Source organism: Neophocaena asiaeorientalis, unplaced genomic scaffold (genome assembly GCF_003031525.2).
Source record: "Neophocaena asiaeorientalis asiaeorientalis breed wild unplaced genomic scaffold, Neophocaena_asiaeorientalis_V1.1 scaffold77, whole genome shotgun sequence".
Taxonomy (NCBI): domain Eukaryota; kingdom Metazoa; phylum Chordata; class Mammalia; order Artiodactyla; family Phocoenidae; genus Neophocaena; species Neophocaena asiaeorientalis.
This window is the reverse complement of record NW_020174645.1, coordinates 7,094,132-7,121,354: the sequence shown is the minus strand read 5'-3', so window position 1 is coordinate 7,121,354 and position 27,223 is coordinate 7,094,132. Positions and strand designations below refer to the sequence as shown.

The 27,223-nt window shown below is 41.6% G+C and overlaps 1 protein-coding gene and 1 pseudogene across 1 annotated transcript; both read left to right on the top strand.

Annotated features, from left to right (window-relative positions):
- Positions 1-2,474: 2,474 nt before the first annotated feature.
- ANAPC7 (anaphase promoting complex subunit 7) lies at positions 2,475-25,567 on the top strand. The gene is given in 12 exon segments (XM_024758551.1): positions 2,475-2,541; positions 2,544-2,667; positions 6,888-7,074; positions 10,216-10,335; positions 14,901-15,012; positions 15,321-15,474; positions 16,204-16,346; positions 18,425-18,542; positions 19,398-19,594; positions 22,021-22,245; positions 22,877-23,027; positions 24,713-25,567. Coding segments are annotated over 12 exon segments (1,788 nt in total). The 3' UTR covers positions 24,903-25,567.
- Positions 12,106-13,284, top strand: LOC112408767 (cold-inducible RNA-binding protein pseudogene; annotated as a pseudogene).
- Positions 25,568-27,223: the final 1,656 nt, after the last annotated feature.

Here is a 27,223-nt window from a genome sequence, read left to right as displayed (position 1 = left end):
CTCTAGAGCGCAGGCCCAGCAGCTGTGGCACACGGACTTAGTTGCTCCGCAGCACGTGGGATCTTCCCAGACCAGGGCTCGAACCCGTGTCCCAGCGGACTCCCAACCACTGCGACACCAGGGAAGTCCCAGAACATGGGCTTTTGTTTTTGTTCCCACCCTCACCACCAAGCAATCACAAATCTTTCTGTTGCTTTCAGTTTATTTTTTCTGGATATTTCATATACATGGAGTCAGGGATTATGTGATTTTTTTTTTCTTCTGGTCTGATTTCTTTCACCTACGATGACTTTATATTTAGCATAATATTTTTGAGATTCATGTTGTTCTCAGTAGTTTGTTCTTTTCGTTTTTAATTTTTTGCTGAATAGGATTACATTGTATGAATATACCATATTTGGTGATATAGTCATCAGCTGGTGAACATTTCACTTGTATCCACTTTTTGCTATTATTAGATGTGGTTTTAATTATGAAATATTTCAAATGTAGAAAAAAGTATAATAGCAAGCATTTATATAATGTTTACTGTGTGTCAGCCATTGTTGCAAGTGTGTTAGATACAATGGTGTATCTAGTGTGTTTGACACCCAGAGAAGGTCAATTTTGACACCCCCCCTTCTTTCTTCTTTTTTATTAAGTTTAATTTTTTCAAGCAGTTTTAGGTTCAGAGCAAAACTGAGGGCAACTAACAGAGAGTTCCTACATACCCCTGCCCTCACACGTGCACAGCCTGCCCCACTATCAGCATCTCACATTCAGGGTGCATTTGTTACAACTGATGAACCTACCATTGTCACCCAAAGTCCATAGTTTACCTTAGATTTCTCTCGGTGATGTACATTTTATGAGTTTTGACAAGTGTATGACATGTATCTACCATCATAGTGTCGTATAGAATAGTTTCACTGTCCTAAAAATGCCCTTTGCTCCACCTCTTCTTTCCTCCCCTCTATCCCTGGCAACCACTGATGTTTCTACTGTCCCCAGTTTTATCTTTTCCAGAATGTCATATAGTTGGAATCATACAGAATGTAACCTTTTCAGATTGGCTACTTTCACTTAGTAATATGCATTTAAGTTTCCTCCCTGTCTTTTCATGGCTGTGCTCCAATAATTGACAAATCTGTTTACACTGTGTATGGAACATGAATACGCAAAGATGATCAGCTTGGCAGTCACTGACAAGTTTTCAGAATTTAAAGGTCAAGACCAGAAACTGTATATTATTCATTTCTTTGCTAATCCAACATGTAGGGTAACAGTTTTTAAAAATACATTAATATAATTAAAAAGTATTAATCCGTTAACTTTTTGTCCTGTAATATTGGTTTTATTTTTTCATTAAAAATTTTACTGACATCATTATTTAGATGAAGTTTAATAAAATAATATTTTCACTGTTTCTTTTCGGGCCATTATTATTAGTCATTCATTTCAGGACTCTTACTGAAAGTTAAAGCGAGGGAGTGGTCAAGAGAATGAGACAAGCCACAGACTTGGAGCAAATATTTTCAAAATATTCTCTGATAAAATTTGATAAAGGACTGCTATCCGAAATACACAAAGAACCCTTAAAATTGAACAATAAGAACACGAACACCCTGGGAATTTCCTGGCCATCCAATGGTTAGGACTCCGCGCTCTCATTGCGGAGTGCCCAGGTTCGATCACTGGTCGGGGAACTAAAATCCCACAAGTCGTGCCCTGCGGCCAAAAAGAAAGAAAGAAAGAAAAAAAAAAGAACACGAACACCCGGACTAAAAAATGGACAAAAGAACTGCACAGATAACTCACCAAAGAAGATACCCAGATGGCAAATAGGCGTATGAGAAGATGCTCAATTTCATACGTCATTAGGGAATGGCAAATAAAAATCACAAGATAACACTACACTCATATTAGGACGGCTAAAACTCAACCTAGTCTTTATTAACTCTGAGCTAGTGAGTAATTTCCCATGGTAAAAATACGTCCTTTTGCACCCAAAGAGGGAAGCCGTACTCCCAAAGGTACACGCAACACCTGAGGGGAGGGGGCGTGGCGCTTTCAGCCTTCGCGCTCGTGCGAGACTAAAAGCAGTTAGGACTACCCCTGGCTCCTGATTAAAATATCTAATTCCAGCTGTTGGGGATTTTTTTTTCCCCTGCATCCTACTAGTATATTAACTTTTATTTATGATAAATATCAATACATTTTTATTAATTTCTGAGAGTCCTCTCAGACTCATTTCAATTGGGCATGCATTCGTCCTGAGTTGCCTTTTGTCCCCAGCGCATTGTAAGCCCTCCATAAAGTTTGCAGCTTAGAATGATGATGTAACTTTTGCTAAAAACAACCCCCACCCCCACCCCAAACCAAATCGTACCACCTCACAGGGGGCTTGGCGGGGAAGGTTTTGTTTTTGTTTTCGTTTTTCTCAGGCATTTCGGTAGCTGCCTATTATCCTGGGGGCGGTGCCGCGTGTAGACCCGATGGACCCTGGCGAGGCGGCCATCTTGGAGTCTTCCCGAAGGAGCTTCAACCTTCTCTTCGCCGTGGTGACGCGGCGGCCTTGCTGGGCAGAATGAATGTGATAGACCACTTGCGAGACATGGCGGCAGCGGGGCTGCACTCCAACGTGCGGCTCCTCAGCAGCTTGTTACTTACAATGAGTAATAACAACCCGTGAGTTGAGGCGGGGAGCGGCCTGGGGCTGAGGAGAAAGCGGCGCCGGTTTGGGAACGGGGGCTGAGGGGACCTGGGGATTGGCGGGAAGGAGCGGCTGCGGGCCCCAGCTGAGGTTCTGAGGTCAGCGAGGGCCTCGTCGGGCGGAGCCGACTTAGGAACGAAGTTGAGTTTTCTGGGTCCCCGCGTTGTGCCGGGCGCTGGGATGCGCTCCCTGCGGGGGATGCGGCGAGCGGCTGCTTCGAGAAACGGAAGGCGGGGGCTCTGAGGACCACCCTGGCTAGGGTTTCCCGAAAGTTGGGAGCAGAGGTTTTCCTAAGGAACTTGTCGCCCGGCATAGCGACTGTCACATCGCTGGGCTGACTCATCCTTTCCCAGCTCCTTCCCGAAGAACGTTTTCTCGCTCGCCGAGGCTCAAAGAAGCCCAATCGCCTGGTTTTAGACCCTTGTCCTGCATTTGAGATTGATTTTTTCCCTGGGTGTGTCAGTAGGGTTTATTTACTTTCTCGTCCCTGCAAACACCTGAAAACGGGAGACTTCCTTGATGGATGAGAGTGGCACCTTTTGAAGGACTCGCATTGCCCTTTTCACGTTTCCAAAGCTGCCGCTTATGGAGTCTTATTGCGGATGAAGCACAGGGCTATTTCCAGCCTTGAGTGCATGTCGCCCCTGTGCTTAAATTTCTCCCTTTTGGTTAAATTAAAATTCCTTCCCATGGCCTACAAGGCCAAACATCTCTCTCTCACTCTGTCTGTGCTCCAGCTTCCCTGGCTATTCTTTCTGTTACTTGAACACACCAAGCGCGTTCTCAACTCAGGGGTTTTGCATTTGCGGGTCTGCTTAGAGTCCTCGCCTCAGAGCTGCCTCCTCATTTAGGTTTCAGCTCAGATATCCCTCCTAAAGAACTCTTTTTTTAAAAAAATTTAATTTTTTTTTTATACAGCAGATTCTTATTAGTTATCTATATTATACATATTGGTGTATATATGTCAATCCCAATCTCCCAATTCATCCTACACCCCGTCACTTTCCCCCCTTGGCGTCCATACGTTTGTTCTCTACTTCTGTGTCTCACTTTCTGCCCTGCAAACCGGTTCATCTGTACCATTTTTCTAGGTTCCACATATATGCGTTAATATACGATATTTATCTCTTTCTGACTTACTTCACTCTGTATGACAGTCTCTCTCGTAGAGAACTCTTGTCTGGCCACCAGAATTGTCCCTTACCCTCACCATTCTATCCCTTTGCCCTGTTTTATATTCTACATCACTTTTTTTTTTTAAACCAAGATATAATTGACATACTAGTCTCAGGTGTACAACATAATGATTCGATATTTGTCTGTATTGTGAAATGATCATCATAGTAAGTTTGGCTAACATCTGTCACCTCACATAGTTACAGAAAAATGTTTTTCCTGTGATGGGAACTTTTAAGATCTATGTTCTTCATCACTTAACACCTAATGAAATCAGCACAGTGCCTGTGTGCAGTACGCACTCAAACGTTTATTGAAGGTACTAAGGAAATACGTGCAACCTCAGGAAGGTGAAATACCGTGTCAAGTTCACACATCTAGTAAGTGGAAGAGCCGCAATGTCTGGATTTTGGTCCTTCTGACTCTAAAGTCTCCATTCTGACCCACCACAGTCTACTGCGTCTAAATGGCATTGTGATCTTCTACTGAGGGTGGACCCATTTGCATTTGGCCTGCTCTGGAAGCTGTCTGGGCCACTTAAGGGCGTTGCAGCTGTTGCTACCTATTTCATTTCCATTAGTGCTTTTGGACCTCACTACGGGAGACCCATCATTTTACCACCATCCACTTAGTGTTGACAGTGAGGATCCCTGGTCTCTGTCGACCTTCTTTGTTTATTCTGGAGCCTTTCACCTGGTTCTGAGTGATTTGTCAAAGCATACAGTGTCTACCATTGGGAATTTATGCACCAGTTAGTCATTATTCTTGGTTCTTGAAGATGTTACAGGATAGCTTGAAGGAGTTTGGTCCTTTGATTAGACTTGGCCCGTTCTTTATTTTAGGCTAAACTGGCAGTTTCCTTCCTAGCTTCAGGAGGTGTTTAAATTCTGACCTTTATCATTTATATTTTAATATTTCTTAATTGCCAATACACACCATAAAAAAAAAATCAAACAGTACTGAAGGGGTATGCAGATAAGTGTCTGATCCTGAGTCTTGAACCTCACTCCACTATTTCCCTTCTCCAGAGGCAACAACTTAACAGTTTTTCATGTATCATTTCAGAGATAACTTACGCATGCATAAGTAGGCATGTATGTTACAATATATAAACATCTGAATCCTTTCTCTGAGTGTAGTATTTCTATCAAATCAACTATTTTCTTTCACATCTTATTTCTCACTAAATATATAGAATCTCAGAGTTGGAAGAGATCTCAACTATCTGGACTGTACCTTTCAGTCTTTGACTTTCCTTTGTAACTTTATATCCAGTGTTTAGCCTACCTATCCTTATTTTAAAATTATTTTTTTACTAAGATAAAATTTACATACCATCAGATTCACCCTTTTAAAGAATACATTTCTGTGTTTTTTGTTTTGTTTTGTTTTGTTTTTGCGGTACGTGGGCCTCTCACTGTTGTGGCCTCTCCCGTTCAGGCTCAGCGGCCATGGCTCACGGGCCTAGCCACTCCGCGGCATGTGGGATCTTCCCAGACCGGGGCATGAACCCGTGTCTCCTGCATCGGCAGGCAGACTCTCAACCACTGCACCACCAGGGAAGCCCCCATTTCTGTGGTTTTAAGTACATTCACAGAGTTGTACAACTGTCACCACTGTCTGTTCTAAAGCATTTGCGTTACCCCCAAAAGAAACCCCAAATGTATTAGTAGTCACTCACCAATTCCACTTGCCCCAGCCCCTGGCACCTACTAATCTATGGTACCTATTCTTGAGTATCCTTCATTTGCTGAGCAGTTAACCGTCTCCAGAGTTCTTTGACTCTGACTGTTCTTTCATTTTAAGTGGCTGTAGGTTTTCCCTGTCAATGAAAAAATGTAAACTCTAACTGGGGGAAGGATGGGATTGGAGATTAAAAATACGAGTTTCCCATTAAGATTGGTGGCCAGTCCTAGGCACTTATAACACTTGTGAGCAATATTCAAGGTTAAAGAAAAGGTTCTGAAATGTATTGGTTCCGTTACGCTGTCCTTAAACCCCTGAGACTCAAGGAAGTAAAAATTCTTGTTAGTGAAGTTTACTTCTGTATGTAAAAAAAAAAAAAAACCTTTGTCAAATAAGGCTAATCCTCTCTCATTCTGTTCCACTCTGTCCCATTGGCTTATCCTAGTCTATTCCCATACTTCGGTATTTTAGTATTCCCATTTTCTTCAGTATTTGAAGAGTTTTAAGTACCCTCCGAACCTCTTTTTGTTCAGCACTTAGCTAAAAATGATTCAGAGTGGTGAGTTTCTCTTTTCCAGGTTCTTTAACCCTTCTTTGGTAGGGTTAAAGTAATATTAACCCTATAAAGTAATATTAACCCTTATTTGGTAGGGTTAAACTAATATTACTTTAGTAATATTAGTTAAGTCATGATTGCTCTCTTTTGTCTGTATTACCCTAAAAATTGATGTTAATATGAGAGTTATGGATATATATCAGACTCTTCAATTAAGAGGGCTTGGGTTAAAGAAGGGGAGGAAAAGATACACAGTTGACCCTTGAACAACTTTCAGGGGAGGGGAGGGGGTGCCAACCCTCCCCACAGTCAAAAATCCACGTATAAGTTATAGTTGGCCCTTTATATATGCATTTCCTCCATATCTGCAGTTCTGCACACATGGATTCAACCAAGAGTGGTGTAGTACTGTAGTGTGTGCTATTGAAAAAAATCTATACATATAGGTGGACCCTTGTAATTCAAACCTGGTTTGTTCAAGGGTCAACTGTATTACATTTCTCTTTGTATATCTCTGTATTACTGAATTTGATTTAGATGTAGCAATTGTTTTTATAGTAAAGAGAACAATTTAAGGCAATTTTCTACATGTGTTGACCATATTGGCATGAAGTATGACTCTTGCCTCTTTTTTGGGGGAGTAGCACTTAAGGTAAATTTACTTTTTTGTAAACTGTCAACACAAGGTGTATTAGGCTTATGTAGACACTAAGGAGAGCGTTCTTTCTTACATTTCAAAACAACCCATGTAGGGGGTATACTTTCTTTGTTTTCTAGTGAGTTATTCTCCCCATCTCAGAAGTACCAGCTTTTGGTGTATCATGCAGATTCTCTCTTTCACGATAAGGAATATCGGAATGCTGTGAGTAAGTATACTATGGCTTTACAGCAGAAGAAAGCCTTAAGTAAAACTTCAAAAGTGAGACCTTCAACTGGAAATTCTGCATCCACTCCACAAAGTCAGGTAATTGGAAATAGATGTGTGATGTGGTTTTGGTTGGTTGGGTTGTTTTGAGAGCAAGAGACGCTGAAGGAATTTGAAAGACTGCTGATTAGATGTAGAAGAAGTAAAATAAAAAGTAATTTTAAAGGGGACCTGACTGGAGAAACAAAGATGAAAAACCACTTAGATGCAAGAATGCATCCAACCAAGCACTAAGGGCTAGAAGCAAAGTTCACTCTATGGATGAATCTAAAAATAGAATTAAATTTTAAATTAATTAGTTTAAAAATTAAATGGAATTATCTAGGCTCTAACCAAAGCCTTTCATTGTTCCTTCCTTTTATTTTATTATTTATTTATTTATTGGCTTAGTTTCCCAACCAGGGATTGAACCTGCGCCCCCTGTGTTAGAAGCGTGAAGTCTTAACCACTGGACTGCCAGGGAAGTCCCTGTTCCTCCCTTTTATACAAACAGAACTCAAAATCTAAAGTGTTTTTAATAATTTTAATGAAAGTACACTCTTAAACTGTAACTCAGTTTTTAGGATAGTGAGCACCTGGGGAAATTTATATAAAATAATCTTATGAATTCCTACTAGTTTTGGTTGCTTGATAATTAAATAAATGAAGGGTAAAAAATTATAATTTCACCATTGGACAGTCATCCCATTGCTAGAAATTAATCCTAATAGTAGATTCACAAAAGGTTTACAAGGGTATATAACTAAGGGCTGCTTATTGTAGTATTGTTTATAATGGTAAGAAACTGGAAGCAAAAGTGTTTATCAGTAGGATCTAGTTAAATTATAATATAGCCCTAGGATGGAATATGATGGAAATATTGAAAAATGAAATATAGGGGTGTATGTGCTGATGTGGAAAACACTGTGTATATTAGTAAAGAGAATAAGGTTTGAAGCAGTGTGTTCACTACTCTTTTTGTTTAAAGGGGATAGTTTATTTATTTTAATTTTTTGGCCACACCGCACGGCTTGCGGGACCAGGGATTGAACCTGGGCCCTCCCTGGCCCTGGGCAGTGAAAACACGTTGTTCTAACCACTGAACCTCCAGGGAATTCCCTAAAGGGGATAGTTTATAGTTATATAAGTATATCTTGGTGTATGCCTAAAATATATATGGTTAATATACATGAAAAATTTTCTGTGTGCGTGAAGGAAATACATTTAATGGGAAGCTTTAGGGAGAGGGGAACTTTGACTTTTCAGTTTGAATCTGTCTTTAAATTTAAATTATACACGCAACTTATTTAAGAGGAATGTCAGTAGAATGAACTGGAAGTGAAATTATGAGTTGTGTTCTGTATTTTTCCACATTAAAAAAAGATACAAAGTAACATCATTGCTTTTTTTTTTAAAGCCTGTACATCTTACTCTTGTTTCCTTTCTTTTTATGTAGAACCTTTGTTTTTGTTTTAAAACGAAGCTTTTTTTAAAAAATTTATTTAATTTTTATTTATTTTTGGCAGCGTTGGGTCTCCGTTGCTGCGCGCGGGCTTTCTCTAGTTGCAGTGAGCAGGGGCTACTCTTCGTTGTGGTGCGCGGGCTTCTCCTCGGGCTCCAGGTGCACAGGCTTCAGAAGTTGTGGCTCGCGGGCTCCAGAGCAAAGGCTCAGTAGTTGTGGCACATGGGCTTAGTTGCTCCACGGCATGTGGGATCTTCCCGGATCAAGGTTCGAATCCGTGTCCCCTGCATTGGCAGGCGGATTCTTAACCACTGGGGCACCAGGGAAGCCCAGATCCTTTGTTTTTGTTATTAAAGAGCTGATTGCCAGGAATTCTGTTTTCTGACACTGAATGGAAGTCATGTGTATTATCCACACAGAATCATTCATAGAAGTAGTTAACTCCTTTTTAAAAATTTATTTATTTATGGCTTTGTTGGGTCTTAGTTGCTGTGCGCAGGCTTTCTCTAGTTGCGGTGAGTGGGGGCTACTCTTTGTTACGGTGAGCAGGCTTCTCATTGTGGTGGCTTCTCTTGTTGCAGAGCACGGGCTCTAGGCACGCGGGCTTCAGTAGTTGTGGCTCGCGGGCTTAGTTGCTCTGCAGCATGTGCAATTTTCCTGGTCCAGGGCTCGAACCCGTGTCCCCTGCATTGGCAGGCAGATTTTTAACCACCGCGCCACCAGGGAAGGCCAGTAGTTAACTGTTTTTGAGCGCTCTTTATGCTTAGCACCATGCTGAACCTTCCATGTGAATCAAATACATTTAATCTTTAAAGAGTCTTTTAAAAAATTGACATACAATTCACAACATAAAATTCATAATTCAGTGGGTTTTAGTGTATTCACAGAATTGTACAACCATCAGTACTGTCTTAATTCCAGAATATTTTCATCACCCTAGAGAAACCTGCCCTTTATCTCCCCAGCCCCTGGGAATCACTAACCTTTCTGCCTCTGTGGGTTTACCTATTCTGGACATTTTATATGAATGGAATTGTGCAATATGTGGCCTTTTGTGGCTGGCTTCCTTTACTTAGCATAATGGTTTCAAGGGTGATCCATGTTACAGCATGGAATAAAGAATCAGTTCTTTATTCCTTTTTATTGCAGAATAATATTCCATTGTATGGATATGCCATATTTTAACTATTCATTAGTTGATGGGCATTTGGGTTGCTTCCACTTTTTTAAATAATTAATTTTTATTTGGCTGCCTTGGGTCTTCGTTGCCGCACGTGGGCTTTCTCTAGTTGCAGTGAGCAGGGGCTACTCTTCGTTGTGGTGTGTGGGCTTCTTGTTGTGGTGGCTTCTCTTGCAGAGCCTGGGCTCTAGGCGCATGGGCTCAGTACTTGTGGCTCGTGGACTCTAGAGTGCAGGCTCAGTAGTTGTGGCGTACAGGCTTAGTTGCTCTGCAGCATGTGGAATCTTCCTGGTCCAGGGCTCGAACCCGTGTCCCCAGCATTGACAGGTGGATTCTTAACCACTGCGCCACCAGGGAAGCCTTGTTTCCACTTTTTATCTATTATTAATGCTGCTATGAACATTTGTATACAGGTTTTGTGTGGACATGTTTTCAGTTCTCTTGGCTGTATACATAAAAGCAGAATTGCTAGGTCATATGGTACTTATGTTTAACAATTTGAAGAACTGCTATACTGTTGAAGTAATATTTTGAAGAGATGTTTTCATTTCCTCTTAAGTGTCTTCCATCTGAAATTGAAGTAAAGTACAAAATGGCTGAATGTTATACAATGCTAAAACAAGATAAAGATGCCATTGCTATTCTTGATGGGATCCCTTCAAGACAAAGAACTCCCAAAGTAAGTTGAATTAACAACTTGTTACATATTTTTCTCTTCCCCAGTCCTTCCAACCCTCTTCTGCCGTGTTTTCAGGGATTCCATCTGAACATTTTATCCTTGTCTCTAATTCCCACTTTGTTCACCTGTTCTCCCTGTTTAGAGAGATGGAGGAGTGACTTTCTTATGAGACCTTGAAAATTCAGCTAATGAAAGTGGTAGCTGGAGAATAATATTACATATGTTTATTTTTTGGTGTTTCTTATTGTAGGAAATATGATTTGCAGTATACTTCCAGGTAGCAATAATACTTTTTAGAACCTCATTTTTTGCATTCTATAGGTATACGCATTTGATAGTGTGTATTCCTTTCATTTTCAGAATTAAGACTACAAGATCCTTTTGTACGTTTGATTTGTCAACATATTATAATGTATAGAACACCTTCAACTGAAATCAAAAGTTCTGGTATCTTGTCTGAGTTTAGGGCATTCAAGCTGTGTGCAGTATGAACTTGGCACAAGTTAAAAATCTGGCTTTACTTTTTTTTTCCTTACTGAGGATAATGGTACTTTCTCTGGTATGAGTTGAGTTCATGTATGTGAGAATACTTTTTAAAAGTACTATTCTATAAGGAGTATTATATTGGGCATCTCTGATTACAGGTTTTTTTGAAGTCCAGTTTAGAAAAACAATGAAAATCTTAGCTCTTAGGAGTAAATTCACATCAGTATTTAATATTCTTCATACTCTCATGTCACCTACCATCCTCATTTCATTGAAAAACTGTTCTGTGCAGTGTGTGCTTAACAATAAGGAATTTTATAGGTATGATGTCTTCCTGCCCTTAAAAGAAAAGGAATCATAACCAGTAGGGACCTGGTGTATTTAGGTAGTGTTTTTTCACCCAGGTGTTACTGAGTTTTAAAAGTAAATAATCAAACTTTATGAGAACATGTTGAAGCATCTCCTCATGTTGAGGATTTATTTAATATTTTCTGAATTTTCAAAAGTAAGCTATTTCCTCAGTATATTTTATGGTGATAGCTGTTATTAAAAACATTTGTAAGTATATTATAGATTAACTTGTCTCATAATAAGCTGGGCGCTGTATACTAAATTATGTTCTGGTACGCTATGAAAGTGTTACTCCAAGAATAATTTTTTTGTATATGTAAAGAGTGTCTTATTTTGGAAAATGCTGTTTTGATTATAAACTTTGCATGGTACCTATTCCTTATCTTATTGGAAATGTACTGTAATTTCTTCCTTGATGACTTGAGGGAGTTCAGGGACATATTTTAAAATGAGTAATGGCAAAGAAGCTGAGCTTTGTATCCAGCACTTTGGTGTTTACAGCCATCATTTCAGGAGAGACCAGAGGAGTCCACATATGTTAGGAGTACATATCTTTCATTCTTCATTCTGTAGAGCTGTTGTAGCCAGGAGCAAGCAAAGATGTGTGCCTCACACATAAACCTAGAATATTTACAGTTTTTCTTTCTTGTCCGTTAGGGAGTTAACTGGCTTCTCAGTCTGTGTAAAGAACAAGGAAGTGAGTCAAAATAAATGTTTGTTAATGTATGGTAAACACCGCCACACATTGTTTCACAATTTTAAAGGAAATTCCAGTGTGAAATTATTATATCTTGGAAAATCTTCAACTTTTAAGAGAAACATACCAACAAACAATTTCTCACTCAGTTTTTAGAACAGTTCTTTTTCTTTTCATTGGGGTCGGCCCCTTGAAGTTGGGTTCTAGTTGCTTGTGTTTGTAACTGGTAGAATGTGGCTTTAATGATGCCCCCAAGTAAGGATCTGTTTTAAAAAGAATTGACTTTCCTACTAGGTAGTACTCAAAACTCACTCTTTCAAAGTGTCAGGTAGTTTAAAGGGAATTTTAATATTTGTTGAGACAGATGGTCCGTCCGTTGTAGTTTGCTAATAATAAGCAGTCAAGAAAGGATATTAAATTTAATTCTTTTATTTTTTTCAAGTATTGACACCAGTACTGGAGTTTTCCTTTAAGTACCTTTTTTTGCATTTCAACATAGCCTAAAATGGAAAATCTGAGGCCAAATAAAAAATAGTTTTGAGTCACTTTGCACGTTAGGAGCTCGGGCCGTTGTGCCGTGCCATCTTCCCACCTGTGCCAGGGACCTGCCCAACTCATTGGCCGCCATGGCATCACATGAAGGCAAGCTTTTCGTCGGAGGGCTGAGTTTTGACACCAACGAGCAGTCACTGGAGCAGGTCTTCTCAAAATATGGACAGATCTCAGAAGTGGTGGTCGTGAAAGACAGGGAGACCCAGCGATTGAGGGGCTTTGGGTTTGTCACCTTTGAGAACATCAGCGATGCCAAGGACGCCATGATGGCTATGAACGGGAAGTCTGTGGATGGGCGGCAGATCTGGGTCGACCAGGCTGGCAAGTCGTCTGGTAACCAATCCCGCAGGTACCGAGTTGGCTCTGCTGGGGGCCAGGGCTTCTTCCGCGGGGGCCGAGGCCGGGGCCATGGGTTCTCCAGAGGAGGAGGGGACCGCGGCTACAGGGGGAGCTAGTTCGAGTCCAGGAGTGGGGGCTATGGAGGCTCCAGAGACTACTACAGCAGCCGGAGTCAGGGTGGCAGCTGCGGTGACCGGAGCTCGGGCGGATCCTACAGAGACAGCTGCAACAGTTATGCTACACACGAGTAAAAATCCTTCCTGCTTGAGATCGTCCTTCCAGTGGCCGTATGTTTAAAGATTTTGGGAGCTCCGCTGAATCGTTAATGTGTAGTGATCACACGTCCTTGTACCCACTTTTGTAGTCTTACTGGTTCTGATCTTGTCAAACACAGCCTGACTGCTTCTGGCCCCCAGATGGCCTTGTTACTACACTTTGCTTTTTAAGGAAGCACTTTCCATTTTTAAGAGTCTTAAAAACGTTTTGAAGAGCACTTCCAGTTTTACTTTTACCATTTAACCGTGAGCCAAGAGGCTTTTTTCAGAAAATCACCAGGGGTTGTGAGAGTTTTGTTTTTTGTTTTTGGTTGTGTTGCTTTTTTTCTTTTTCTTTTCATTGGGGTTGGCCCCGTGAAGTTGGGTGCCCTGAGTCACTTCTCTTTGAGATTGAACAGACTCTGAATCTGCTCTTTGTCCGAAGCTGAGCAAGTTGTAGCTTTTTTCCAACTCAGTGTCATGTTTCTGAGTGTAGCGTGGTAGAACCGTGCAGGTGGCAGCAGAGCACCCGGGCTGCCCTGGCCTGGGCGTCCACCTGTCCTGTGGGACCCACAGTAGATTTGCAGACATCCCCGAGAGGTTCTTGAAAATGTGTATTTATATTGTCCTTTTTTGCCAGAAGACGTACACATGTCCCGTCAATGTTGTATCTGAAGGGGTGAAGGAATTCTTACAAGCAGTTTTCTTTGGCTTCATGAAGCCGATTAAAAGACCATCTGAATGAAAAAAAAAGTTTTATTTCTAGTATTCATTGTTTGATTCAGTATGGATTAATGGCATACTAGATTTTTATATACTATGAGTTCATAATTGGAACAGATGTTGATGTTCTTTATCTTCATAGTAATTTTTAGTAAGTGTCTGGCATACCAAGCTACAGATAATTGAGGAGATTGGGGATTGGCTTTTTTTTTTCTTTTGTTCCCTCATGTTGACTGCTTCCTTAGGGTAATGATCTGGCAAACAATGTGTTCTATTTAGTACCTATTAATTTTAAATTGGAAAATTGTGTTTTTGTCTTTGTGCTATTAAGAATATTTATCCCTTCTCTGTAACTTCTATATTCTTTGGAACTTTTAGGTATTCTCAGATTTTCCCTGTTGCATTTTTAGGAAGGGTTTTTCTTTTTTTTTTTTTAACTAGAGCTTTTCTGAGTTACATATTTGAATTGTGCTAAAAATATATTCACTAGATTTAAATAGTGTAGCTGATCTCAGGATCATCATCACCTCTAGAGGTCAGTTAGAGTTTGATTTTTGTAGCATTACTTTGATCAATCAGACAGTACCTGTGGGTCAAAGCTTCAAGCATTAGAAAGGCTAGAGTCTAGCTGCTAGACCAATTGTCAGAGAGAAGCGAAGTGTTTTATTCTGTATCTGTCATTTCCTTTTTGGGGAAAATTCATCTGATCTTTTTTAATTAGCTGTGTTAAGAATTCCTCACTTTTTCATGCTGTGATATTAATTGCATTTAGAATATATAAACTTAAAAAATAAAATATGTAAGCAAGCATTTTTAGGGTAGTTCATCTTCTGTCTTAAAAATCAAGGTAATTAGAATTCTGTAACATTTCTCAAATGAAGGTTACTTCCATTTCCAGAGGCAGCATCTTTGGTCCAGATATTTTTGGACCTTTTGGCTGGGTAAGTGAGAAGAATTTGGGGGGAAATGGGAGGACATAGGAAAAGCAAAGTAGTAATTTCCTCTTTGGTTTGAAGAATGGGGTTGGGCTTTATTTCCACACAGCTTTGGGTAGATTTTCCAGTAAAAAGTAGAATAACTGATAATAAAAATCAGGACTTATTGATGGTGAGATTTTGTTTTTAAATATATACTTACCTTATTGTCCTTTCTTTTCATTACAGATAAACATGATGCTGGCAAACCTGTACAAGAAGGCTGGTCAGGAGCGACCTTCAGTCACCAGCTATAAGGAAGTGCTGAGGCAGTGCCCATTAGCCCTTGATGCCATTCTAGGTACAGGTCATTCTCCCTATTTTCATGGAGTGTTTACTCTCTAAGATAATCTTGGCTGTACATTAGAATAAGTTTATTTTTTTTAAAGTTGCCCATGCTTCACCTCCAGAGAGTGAGTCAATAGGTTACTATTGCCGTGTATTCTTTCACTGATCAAGAAATACTGTAGTTGTTCTGTCATGTCCATCTTGCTTAGAATAGGGAAAGGGTTGCCTTATAACCTAGAGAAAGGGTAGCCTATTGCTTTTTCCATTGTAGAAGAAGGATGCTATGCCTCACCTTCTTTCTCCTACTTTCTGTTGGATTAGGTTTGCTGTCCCTTTCTGTAAAAGGTGCAGAGGTGGCATCAATGACGATGAACGTGATCCAGACCTTGCCTAACTTAGACTGGCTTTCTGTGTGGATCAAAGCGTATGCTTTTGTGCACGTTGGTGACAACTCGAGAGCAATCAATACCATCTGGTGAGAGCCACAAAGTTGATTCAGTATTCTTGGGGCCCTTATATGGGGGTTTTATGTATATAAATTAACAAAACAGAAAAATGGATGCTTATCTGTTGGTATTACAGCCAGTTGTCCCTAGGCTTTGTTAGTCTGTTAATGTACTGAATAGTCCCAGATGTAATAGTCTCTGTTAATGTAAACTTGGACCAAATTTAGCTCTGTACTTGCAAAAGTAGTAACCCTTGCAAAACAGTCGGCCTTAGTGTGTCATACTTGAACCTGGAAGAACATCTTTTTGGATGCCCCAGAAGCATAGATTATTGCAGCATCTGACCTGGGTTGCCTCAGGACTGGGATTTTTCTTTCTAGTCAGGTAAAGTCCAAGGACAAGAGTGGGGTTTGTGTTAGGCAAAGTCATATGGTTGAATAATAAGTAGCTGTCACTTTGAATGACATTACATTTAACACCGTATAGTATATGTTATCCTCTGAAAAACTGCAACCAGAAAGTTTCTAGGTAATGAGAGAGATTTCTGCTTTATTCTGTGTATTTACTATCCAGTCTTGTATAACTTTAAGTTAAAAGCTCAGAATAAGAAAATCTAGTTACACTTTTTTTTTAGTCTTTCCTTGTGAAAAATCTTGTACATACATAAAAGAAAATAGTGCCCATATACCCATCACCCAGATTCAACAACTAAGAGGATTTACAATAGATTTTAAGGTTCAATGTTTAATATCTTAAAGTTCACTAGAGAAAAAGTCCTTATTGAGAGATAACGTGGACCTACTGGGAAGCTTAGCAGATCTGTACTTCAGAGCTGGAGACAATAAAAACTCTGTCCTCAAGTTTGAACAGGCACAGATGTTGGATCCTTATCTGATAAAAGGTAAGTAATTCTTGGGGCAGTATGGAGGTGGCTGTAGAGGGGCAAATCAGAAGATAGGGAGAAGATGTAACATGATCTTCTGATACAGTTTTTTGTAAAAAAATATTTTATAAAATTGATTAAAGTAGCCTTTTACCTTTTTTTTTTTTTTAAGGCCTTGACAGTGTCTCTGACACTTGGGTAATTCCATTTTGGGCAGTTGTTTTTGCTTGAATTTAAGTGTCATCTCCCCACAGATCATTATTTAGCTTTCTTTGTTTGGGGAGGGATCATAGCCCTTCCTTATGATTTACAGATTTATGATGTGCCTGACTGAGAATTTGGATGGCATCCCCAGGACCTTATATCCTTTTAGGGAATTTAGCTTTACTGTGTCCTTAAATATAGTTAAAAAGGAGTAAGTGAACAGATACTAAGAAAGTGATCAGGTGGTTAAAGGAAGTCATTAGAAGTGAACAACAAAAAAATCATTGATTTAAAAGAACATTGCTGCTGAAGGAGGTAAGCCACAGGGACTTCCAAAGGATGGCTGTTGGGTGAGTGGCAGTGAGTGAAGGGTAATGTGCGCAGGAATAGTAGGAAATAAGGTTGGATAGATAGGCTGAAGTCTGCTTGTAAAGGCCCCAAAAAGGTCATCAGAAAAACATGACCTTGTGACAATAAACAGTTTTGTAGACTCTTTTTTTTTTCTTTTAATAAATTTATTTATTGATTTATTTTTGGTCGCATTGGGTCTTCGTTGCTGTTCACAGGCTTTCTCTAGTTGTGGCGAGCAGGGGCTACTCTTCGTTGTGGTGCATGGGCTTCTCATTGTGGTGGCTTCTCTTTGTGGAGCACGGGCTCTAGGCACGCAGGCTTCAGTAGTTGTGGCACACAGGCTCAGTAGTTGTGGCACACAGGCTCAGTAATTGTGGCACATGGGCTTAGTTGCTCCATGGCATGTGGGATCTTCCCGGACCAGGGCTCGAACCTGTGTCCCCTGCATTGGCAGGCGGATTCTTAACCACTGTGCCACCAGGGAAATCCCAGTTTTGTAGAGTTGACAGAGCAGGGAGGGGAACTTCACAAGCATGTAGATGGGGAAACAGATCCAGAAAGATGAATTTGTTTGCCCAAGGTCCCCTCCTGCCCATTGTTATTCCTCTTCTTCAAATTGCCTGTGCCCATGATGAAAATGATGTTTTAGAAGTAGTAGCCTGGCAGTAGAGTCAGCATCTTGGAGTTAGAAGCTCAGACCCGAGTCCAGGGGCCAGCAGGGAGAGCTGCAGTAATCTTGGTTTGAGAGGCATTTTCTTTGGAATCTGAAGGAATATTAAGGAATGGAGGGGAATGGTGGTAAGAGATGGGTGACAGCGAGCTTGGGGCTTTTTTTTAATAGAACATGAGTGAAAATAAGGGGGGGGGGGTAGGGCTGGGGGATGATCTTAAATGAACTAGACTCCAGAAGGAACTAGATGCTTTTTCTAGAATAGGCTAACTTTTTCTGAGACCATCATATTAAGTGTGTACTCCTGACTGTGTCTAGACCTGTTGGAAGAGAGAACTTAATTTGATGCCTTTTTTGGGCCTTTTCTGGTTATGTGTTAGGATAGCTGTATTATCACACCACAGGATATAGGGACAAATAGTTCCTGAAAATAACAGGCTTTCAAATTGTGAGGTAGGTCCTTCTACTCTTTGTTTTGTTTTTGTTTTTACTTTTGGATGTGTTCTGTCTTTCTTTTTTTTTTTGAGGTACGTGGGCCTCTCACTGTTGTGGCCTCTCCCGTTGCGGAGCACAGGCTCTGGACGCACGGGCTCAGCCGCTCCTCGGCATGTGGGATCTTCTTGGACCAGGGCACGAACCCGTGTCCCCTGCATCGGCAGGCGGACTCTCAACCACTGTGCCACCAGGGAAGCCCTGTATTGTCTTTTTAATAGTCATTCTGTAGGAAACTGGGAATGCTGGTGGGAGGAGCTCATGATGGTGGAGAGGGCTCAGACCCTGCTGGAGCTGGGGCCTCAGTGTGGACTCCGATGAAGGTTACAGCTCCTTCAGAAAAGACGCCTGCTGCTTTAATGAGCCTCTTCCTCTGTAGGAATGGATGTATATGGCTACCTCCTGGCACGAGAAGGGCGGCTGGAGGATGTGGAGAACCTTGGCTGCCGCCTTTTCAATATTTCTGATCAACATGCGGAACCCTGGGTGGTCTCTGGGTATGTTTATGCATTCCCTTTTCTCCCCAGTTTTAGTAGATTCTTTAGGAAATTGTGGTTCCTCCTCAATAGAATATAGATTTGAGAGCTTTGGTTTAAGGGATAATCAAGACTTGGATTCAAATCATGGTCTGCCTGTGACTTTGGATACATCATTTACTTCTCTGAGTCTGTTTTCGCATTTGGAAAATGAGGATAATACCCCTGCTTTATGGGGTAGGTGTTTACTGAGATAGTGAATGTATCATGCTCAGCACTGCACCTGCACACAGGCAGCCATCAGTGAGCAGGCCAGGAACTGTGCTGCTGTTACTAACCTGGCTTTACAAATTCTCTGAATGTCTCTGACCTGATAACATACCCAGATTGTCAGGTTCTTTTTTTTTTTTTAATTTTATTATTATTTGGCTGTGTCGGGTCTTAGTTGCAGCTCATGGGCTCTTCGTTGCAGTGTGTGAGCTTCTCTAGTTGCGGCCTGTGGGCTCAGTAGTTGAGGTGCACGGGCTCTAGAGCGTGCGGGCTTAGTTGTCCCGTGGCATGTGGGATCTTAGTTCCCCAACCAGGTATTGAACCCACGTCCCCTGTGTTGGAAGGCTGATTCTTAACCACTGGGCCCCCAGGGAAGTCCCCATCAGGTTCTTTTTTGTAATTTTTCCCTTCCGTATCAAGATTTCTCCCTTAAAAATAAATATTCAGTAGATTCTTGTTGTTCTGTTTTTTCACTAATATCTTAGGCTAAAGTTGTAAGGGGTTTGTAGTAAGGATCACGTAGAGGGCCTTTTCTCTGATTTTCCTTTTTGAAGAAGTTTCTTTATGGTCTTATCTCAGATAACTTTTGGTTGTTTTTTCCTCCAGGTGTCATAGCTTCTATAGCAAACGCTACTCCCGAGCCCTCTATTTAGGAGCCAAGGCCATTCAGCTGAACAGTAATAGTGTTCAAGCTTTGCTACTTAAGGGAGCAGCACTTAGAAACATGGGCAGAGTCCAAGAAGCAATAATCCACTTTCGGGAGGCTATACGTCTTGCACCTTGTCGCTTAGATTGTTATGAAGGTAAGATAAAAAATATAGATGAATGGTGTGGATCTGTAGATGTGGCGACAGCACTCAGATGGAAGGTTTTGTTGGGCCAGCAGTTTCCAAAGTTTTTTGTACATTGGAGTCCTCTGGGGGAACTTAGAAAAATCCTGATGCTAGGTCACTCCAGTACTGTTTAAGTCAGAATATTTGCTGTTGGGATATAGGCATCAGTACTTTTTTAAGATCACAGGTAATGCCATTGTGCAGACATATTTGGGAACCACTGCATTAGGCATTATAAATTCATTTATGGCCGGACTTTTCACTCCATACTTTAAATCCATTTTTTTTCATTTTTTGTTTCTGATTTTTGGCTAGGGTATAGTTGGGTTGGTTTTTTTGGTCATGTTTTGTTTCTCAAACGTGGCCCACTCATTAATGTGAGTTTCTCTGTGCTGGCACTGTGCTGGATTGCTTGGTACGTCTTTATTGTTTTTTTTCTTTTTTTTAATATTTATTTATGTATTTGGCTGTGCCAGGTCTTAGTTGCCGGGTGTGGGATCTTTATTTAGTTGCAGCATATGTGGGATCTGGTTCCCTGACCAGGGATCGAACCCGGGCCTGCATTGGGAGCGCAGAGTCTTAACCACTAGATCACCAGGGAAGTCCCTGTCTTTATTCTTTTTTACAGTTGTCTTACCTTGGGCCAGAAATATTACTCATAGGGTAACTCAGTATCCATATGACAGTGTTGGTTGTGGGAACTGGTCAGTTCATTGTGACCTCTAGAGTAGGCATGATCAGGGTCAAACTTTGTTATGTACTATTTTAAGTTCGTGTGAACTGCCCCTAGGAGTTCAAAGCTATGCCAGCTTCAGCAGCATTTGGTGACTCAGTCAGAGACGTTAAAATAGATCTTACAAGATGCAGTTCCTCCAAAGCATATTTTTATAAGAATTTAAAAATAAACCCAGGAGTCTAGGAGTGATTTGCTCTTAACAGGAAGATGAGTTCAAATTTGAGAAATAAAATTTGGAAGTTGGTGTAAAGAACAAATCTGCTTAGATAGCCAGAGAACTATGCCTGTTGTGGATTTGTTCTTAAGAAACTGCAACAAACCAAGCTTTTGGTTTCAGATTAAATTCTTGATCCTGAAACTGTAGCTTCCCTAGCCTCCCAGCTGCTTTTATCACGCTAACTCCCGTCTGCTGTGTGCCTATTTCACAAGAGCCTAGGAATGCAGCTAACTGCATTACCACAGTGAGTGATTGGACACAGGATAGTTAGAGTTGTTCCCCAGTTGGCCAGTGAGGCTTTATGGGATGCCTTCACTCAAGCCACAATTTGGAAATTTGGATCGGGGTGACTTGGTTATGCCTTCTGGTGGTTCTTGCAGCCGCCAACCAAGCTTTCTTTACTGGTGGGGGCCCTGGATCAGTGAAGTGCATTCTTCACATTTCCCTCTGAATTTCCAGTGGGGCTTTAGCAGGAAAGTAAAACTATTCAGTAGGTAGTTACAACCAACCACCATATTCTGAATCCACCACGTTGCCCTTAAGAGTTAGGTAATTGCTGGTTAAGTAACCATAGTGTGTGGTAGAATGTGCACATATATTATAAATGCCACTAGGGTGGAGGAGTATACAGAGAAAATCTGCCAGAGAGTGTGTGGGTTTGGGGTTTAAGCTGTTTTTCTGTTTTGATGAGTGCTTTGGGCTAAAAAGTACCTCCTCTGTTCTCTTTGATTTCTTGGCATGAACAGTTGAGAGTTGACTGTGCTTGAAATGACCCTGTGGAGCATCTTGCTGTGGGTATGGAAAGAGGCAGGAGCTGCCGATCTCAGTATATTTGATCCATCTGATTAAGCCCTTTCCATCCAGTTTAGGGAAACCCTCAGCAAATGCTTCTTGAGATAATGTTTATGTTTCAAATGAAAAGGTCTTCCTTTCTCCTGAGGTTACTCCCTAGGTCCTTTAGTTTTTAGAGCTGGACATTCGCTGTGGACTGTAGGAGCCCTCCCCCTTAAATGTAGGACTAAAGGTGACTGAGCACAGCTGGAAATTAACAGTTTGTTAAGAGGCAGCAAAACCTTGGGTTTTGTTGGAAACCCCGTCTTTCACAGTATGTTAATGTCACATTAGTTAGTGTCACATTCGTTCCTCTGACTTGCAGCTGGGCTGCCTACATGCTTTGGTTTACTTGTGCATGTTTGTTTCCTTCACTAACTGAAGGTGCCTTTGCGCTACAGGCTTTTTCCACGTCCGTCAAGTGCTCTGGGGAAGAAAGAGCATCTCTTAGCTGTTCCATCAACATACCCTTCAGTCTGATCTCACCATCAGACTTTTCCCTTGGCCTGCCCTTTGTTTTAAACTTTGAAGGTTTGTAATTTGGAAGGCTGTCAGAATGGAAGCATGGCTTGGAATGGTAATGTGGTTGAACTTTGTGTTATATTTTTTCAGGTCTCATCGAATGTTACTTAGCCTCCAACAGTATTCGTGAAGCAATGGTAATGGCTAACAATGTTTACAAAACTCTAGGAGCAAATGCACAGACCCTTACCCTTTTAGCCACCGTTTGTCTTGAAGACCCAGTGACACAGGAGAAAGCCAAAACTTTATTAGATAAAGCCTTGACTCAAAGGCCGGACTACATTAAGGCTGTGGTGAAAAAAGCGGAACTGCTTAGTAAGTATATCTTGTTTACTTCCCTGTTAGTAGTTAATTGTGTAAAACCTGATCTCAGTTGGATTCCCTAGTCCCAGTTGGTTACAGATGACCAAACAGGTGTGTGCTTTTGCACTAGGTCTGAGCCCATGTGAATTGGTTTATATTTAGCACAACCAAATGTAATTGGCTTAGAATGACTCTTGTGGAGTGGCTCAAACCAGGTGTACTTGGTTAGTACCTATTCAGCTCACTTTGTCCTGAACTAATTTGGGCCGAATATAACTGGTTTTAACCAGTTTGAACTGTTTTGACCCATCTTATGACTTCCCTTTTAGACTTGGTTTTTTAAGTCCTGATTTATGATGAACTGAGTTTAGGGTATTTTAGCAAATAAAATCCATTTTGGCTTTTTATATGAACTTTGGTCGTGAGTAAGTTTTTAAAAATCAGAACTCAAACTGCAGAGTTCCTAATGGAATAAGAATTCAAACGACCTTGTTCTCACTTCCTGCCACACCACTGTTCTCTTGACATCTATAAATAGATGTTGGATTGTGATCATTGTTGTGGTTTTGTGTATATGACTTGCGATGGGAATATATTTCGAAATGTTGTGTAAGTAGGAAAATGAGAGTCTTTTTCTTTTCAGGCAGAGAACAGAAATATGAAGATGGAATTGCTTTGCTGCGGAACGCACTAGCTAATCAAAGTGACTGTGTCCTGCATCGGATCCTAGGAGATTTCCTTGTAGCTGTCAATGAGTATCAGGAAGCAATGGACCAGTATAGTATAGCACTAAGGTAGGCACTTAGCCTCCCATGGGGGGAAGGTCATTGAGGGGTAGAGGAAGCAGGGAACAATGTAACAGGAGTTCTGGAAACACACACACTTTGTGCCCATGGTTGAAAACAGTAATAATAGTAATGGTAGAGTTGTTTGTAAATTTATGACTTCTAAAGTCTTTTCCTTAAGTGATATTAACATTAAAGATCTGTTTCACTCATAACCAGCCACACCACTATAACATCTGTTTTCATTTGTGTAGATCATCTTCCTGGCTTTGCCAACACATATACGTATTTTTATAGGGTTATACGTAGTATATATTTTATATTCTGCTTTTTCAATCAACGTATTGTAAGTACTTTCCCATGTTTCTACCTACTGTAGTAGTTAAGAACTTAAGCTCTGAAGAATACTACCTTTACCACCTGTTATCTTGGGCAAGTTACTAACAGATTTCCTTGTCTATATCTACCTTATTAGGTATTAAATGATTAAACGAGGATTAAATGATTATTCCGTGTAAAGCTCTTAGCACTGTGCCTGGTATATAGTAAATACTAAATAAATAGTGGTATTCTTACTGCTTAATACAGAAGTGATTTCTTTGAGGGTTGTCTGTGTGTCTATAAAGTTATGGTGGAGGCCTGTCTTTAATTGAGTCTGATCACATCCATTTACTTGTTCAGCAGTTAAGCACCACTCATGTGCCTGGCATCTCAGTAAACACTGGGGATGCTGTGATTCCGGGATCTCTCAGTCTCAGACGTGCAGACTGATAGATACCATGTGCTAAGTGCTTTCAAAGCAGTCTCTAGAAGGCAGGGTGGGAGTGCAGAGGGTGGGGAGCGCTGTGTGTGGGTGAGAGCTGTATGGAAGGTTTCAGAGAATAGGAGATGTTACAGTCAATCTACAGTTACATAAGTAGGAACAGGATTCCAACATGGGTTTCATTTGCTTTTTGGAAACCCAGAAGCAAATGTGAAAATAAAATATAGAGGCGGGATTTGCTAGAAATTGGACACGGGCTGGCCTCAGTGATGGTCACAAAAGCAAGAGGAGAGATTGCTTAGGAACCAAGTAAATAAATGTTCTGGACCCTCTGAACTTTGAGGGTTTTGGCATGCACAATACTCTTAGCTGCTACAGTCAAATGCCCAGGTTGGGTAGCTTTGGGTCCTGGGGTCTAACCTAGGAGTTGACAAATCTGTTCCATGGTAAGCATGATGATTTTGGTTGACTACTGAAATGCTATATGTTTAATTATATCATAAGAACATGGAACAGTTTTACTCACAGAAAAATAAGTATTTTTTGTAAACTTGTAACTTAAAAACCTAATACTGTTAAATTATATTTGAATTTTTCTGTTAATGGTTTTTTGCTACTTTTTCATTTGTGTTATCTAGTATCTTCCTCTAGCAGAATGCTAGGGGTATTAAGTGTGAAAAGGTTTAAGAAATAAATGGAGAAAACTCAAATTGAGAATTCTAAAACTTAGGACAAGATGCCTTTTTTCACTTCTAGTGGTGGACTCACTCGATCTTCCCTATGGAACTGGAGTTGTTTGGAGAGGCCAGGCATTAGCAGTTTCTCTGTGACTGGGTGGTCATTTCACTGCTGTGCCAGGGAGAGATGACGCATCAGCCAGCAAGAAGCAAGGCAGAGATTCAGGCCTCTCCTTTGTTTTGTTGTCCCCTAGTTTGGACCCCAATGACCAGAAGTCTCTAGAGGGGATGCAGAAGATGGAGAAGGAGGAGAGTCCCACGGATGCCACTCAGGAGGAGGATGTGGACGACATGGAAGGGAGTGGGGAAGAAGGGGACCTGGAGGGCAGCGACAGTGAGGCGGCCCAGTGGGCTGACCAGGAGCAGTGGTTCGGCATGCAGTGAGGCAGGCACAGCTCCGTGGCCACACTGGCCTGCCCCGCTCTGAGCACTTCCATGGACTGAAGGAACCTGTAGGAGCCCGCTCTCTGGGAGGACAATGATTCAGCATGTGATTGCAGCAGGGGTCTCTGCCCCTTGCTCCGTATTTCTAGTAGTGACTTCATTTTTAAAAACTGAGCCTGACCAACCTTCCATATATCTCCATCCTCCTCTGCTCCAGTCAGGGAGGACCAAGTGAGCACTCAGAGGCCCGTGGACGTGTCGGGGCTTCTGGGACAGAGTGCTTTTTATAGAACTAACTTCTAAATCTGAAAGCTCGAGGAATAGAAAGTGTTTTGTCTGTGATGTTGTGGATGGGTTTAAAGGAGTGACCTGTTCCCCAGAGCAAGAGTGTCATCTCCTAGCAGCAGCATGGACTGGCCCTTTCAGAGAGGGTTTCCTGTCCCAGAAATCATTATCCTGGGTTGTCCAAAATTCCTTAGTAACCTTGCTTCTTTCTGCAATGGTAGTAATGCCTTAAGCTGACAATTGCTGTTTTGCAGAACAGTTTTCCTATTTGCTAATCTGGTAACTTGCCTATGAGCCTGGGCCGAATCTGAGAAACAAGTGTGACCTAGAGCATGAACAGAGGCACAGTTGGGGTAATTAATAAAACTGTTTTTTGTACAGTAATGATGTTGGGTTGGTCAGAATGGAAGCCCTTTATAGATTCTTTTTTTTTGGTCTCTTATTTACAGTGCATTGATTCAGCTCTAGAATTATTTGCCATAAATAGACTCCCTTTTTCCCAGAGTGCTGGGAGCTGGGAGGATTGGGAACCTCAGGTAATACTGAGCTGGTTCATCCATTCGCATTTTTTTTTTTTTTCTTTTTTTTTTTTTCATTCGCATTTTTGATTGGTAAATTCCTGGGGAGAGTCTTTGGCCAGATTTTAGACTAAGTCTGCCTGTCTCTGTCAGGGGCGCTGAGGTCGGTGTCTGGTTTCAGCATTCTACTGTGGGGTCAGCAGGGGGCTCATTCCCTGGGCTCGGGTGCTGGGAGACTACCCACCCTCTCCCCCTTGTTTAATATGTGATGCTTTTGGAGGTGAAGGTAGTGGGGGGTGTCGCAGCTAACCCCAAATTCTCATCAAAATAAAATTAGCCAAAGGTGGTACAAAATGGGAATTTGACATAAATGGAAAGTTCTGTCTTAATGTGTAAAAACATAGAGTGTACAATAGTTTAGGAGCTTAGAACATCTGGTAACTGCAATTTAAAGTGGGCAAAAGGTTACTGTTAAAGTATCTTTCAGTATGAGAACCAAAGCTTGAGCAGCATAATTTGATGGAGCAGTTTTTAAAGAGCGCAGCAGGCAATTGGAGTCACGCCAGGTGAATGTGTGGCCCAGAGAAGACACTGCTCATTTGTGCTCGCTGCGGGATGCAGGCTCGTGTCCTTCCTCAGCTCGCCTCTGAGCATCCATGATCAGTTAGTGCTTTGGGAGAAAAGGTGAAATCTCTCCTCTGGGGAGGAAGCCCAGCCACACCCTCCTGACCTTGTTTCTGCATGTCAGGCTCATCACCATGAGCCCTGAGATTCTCTCAGGATCGGTCTGTGCCTTGGAACCCACACCTGTGCACCGCCTTCCATCAGCAGCCTCACGTTCCTCCCCTTTCATCTCTGCTGGGAGCCCCTGGATCAGTCTGGCCTGTCCATCCCAGCAACACCCTGCACTGGATTCCTCAGGCCCCTCACTCCTGCAGCTCCAGTATTTCCATCTCGGCAGTGCTGGGGTGACAACTGGGTTGAAGTGACAACTGAAACTGTATTTTTAGAGCACCTGACATAGGATTGAAAACACTCTCAGTTTACGTCAAAGAATCAGAGGAGTTTGAGTTGGAGGGTGCTGAAGCGCTTCCCTGCCAGTCAGTTGCTCTCATAAACAGAAAACCTCATGAGGGTGAGGAGCCCCAGGAAGCACGGGCACAATCAGGCTGACCAGCTCTGTCGCTGTCCCACTGATCCACTTGCAGGAGACCAAGCAAACTTATAAGGGATGCCCTTCCACATGCCTGCAGTCACCACAGGTACCTTTTGCTGTCTGGATTTTCGCACAGCCAATGTGGAGATGTTTTAATTGATGCTTGTCATTCCTCCTGGCTCCTTCCAGATTGTTTGAAGCATAGGTTTGGAATCAGACTGGGTTGGGTTCTAAAAGTCTCAGCTCACCTGTTAAGTGTTGTGGGTCAGGGGCCAGGTGGTTAGCCTCCACGTTCTGGGCTCCCTCATCCTCCTCTGGACTGAAGACTGAATGATCCTGTGAGGAGTTCAGCATGGTCCCCA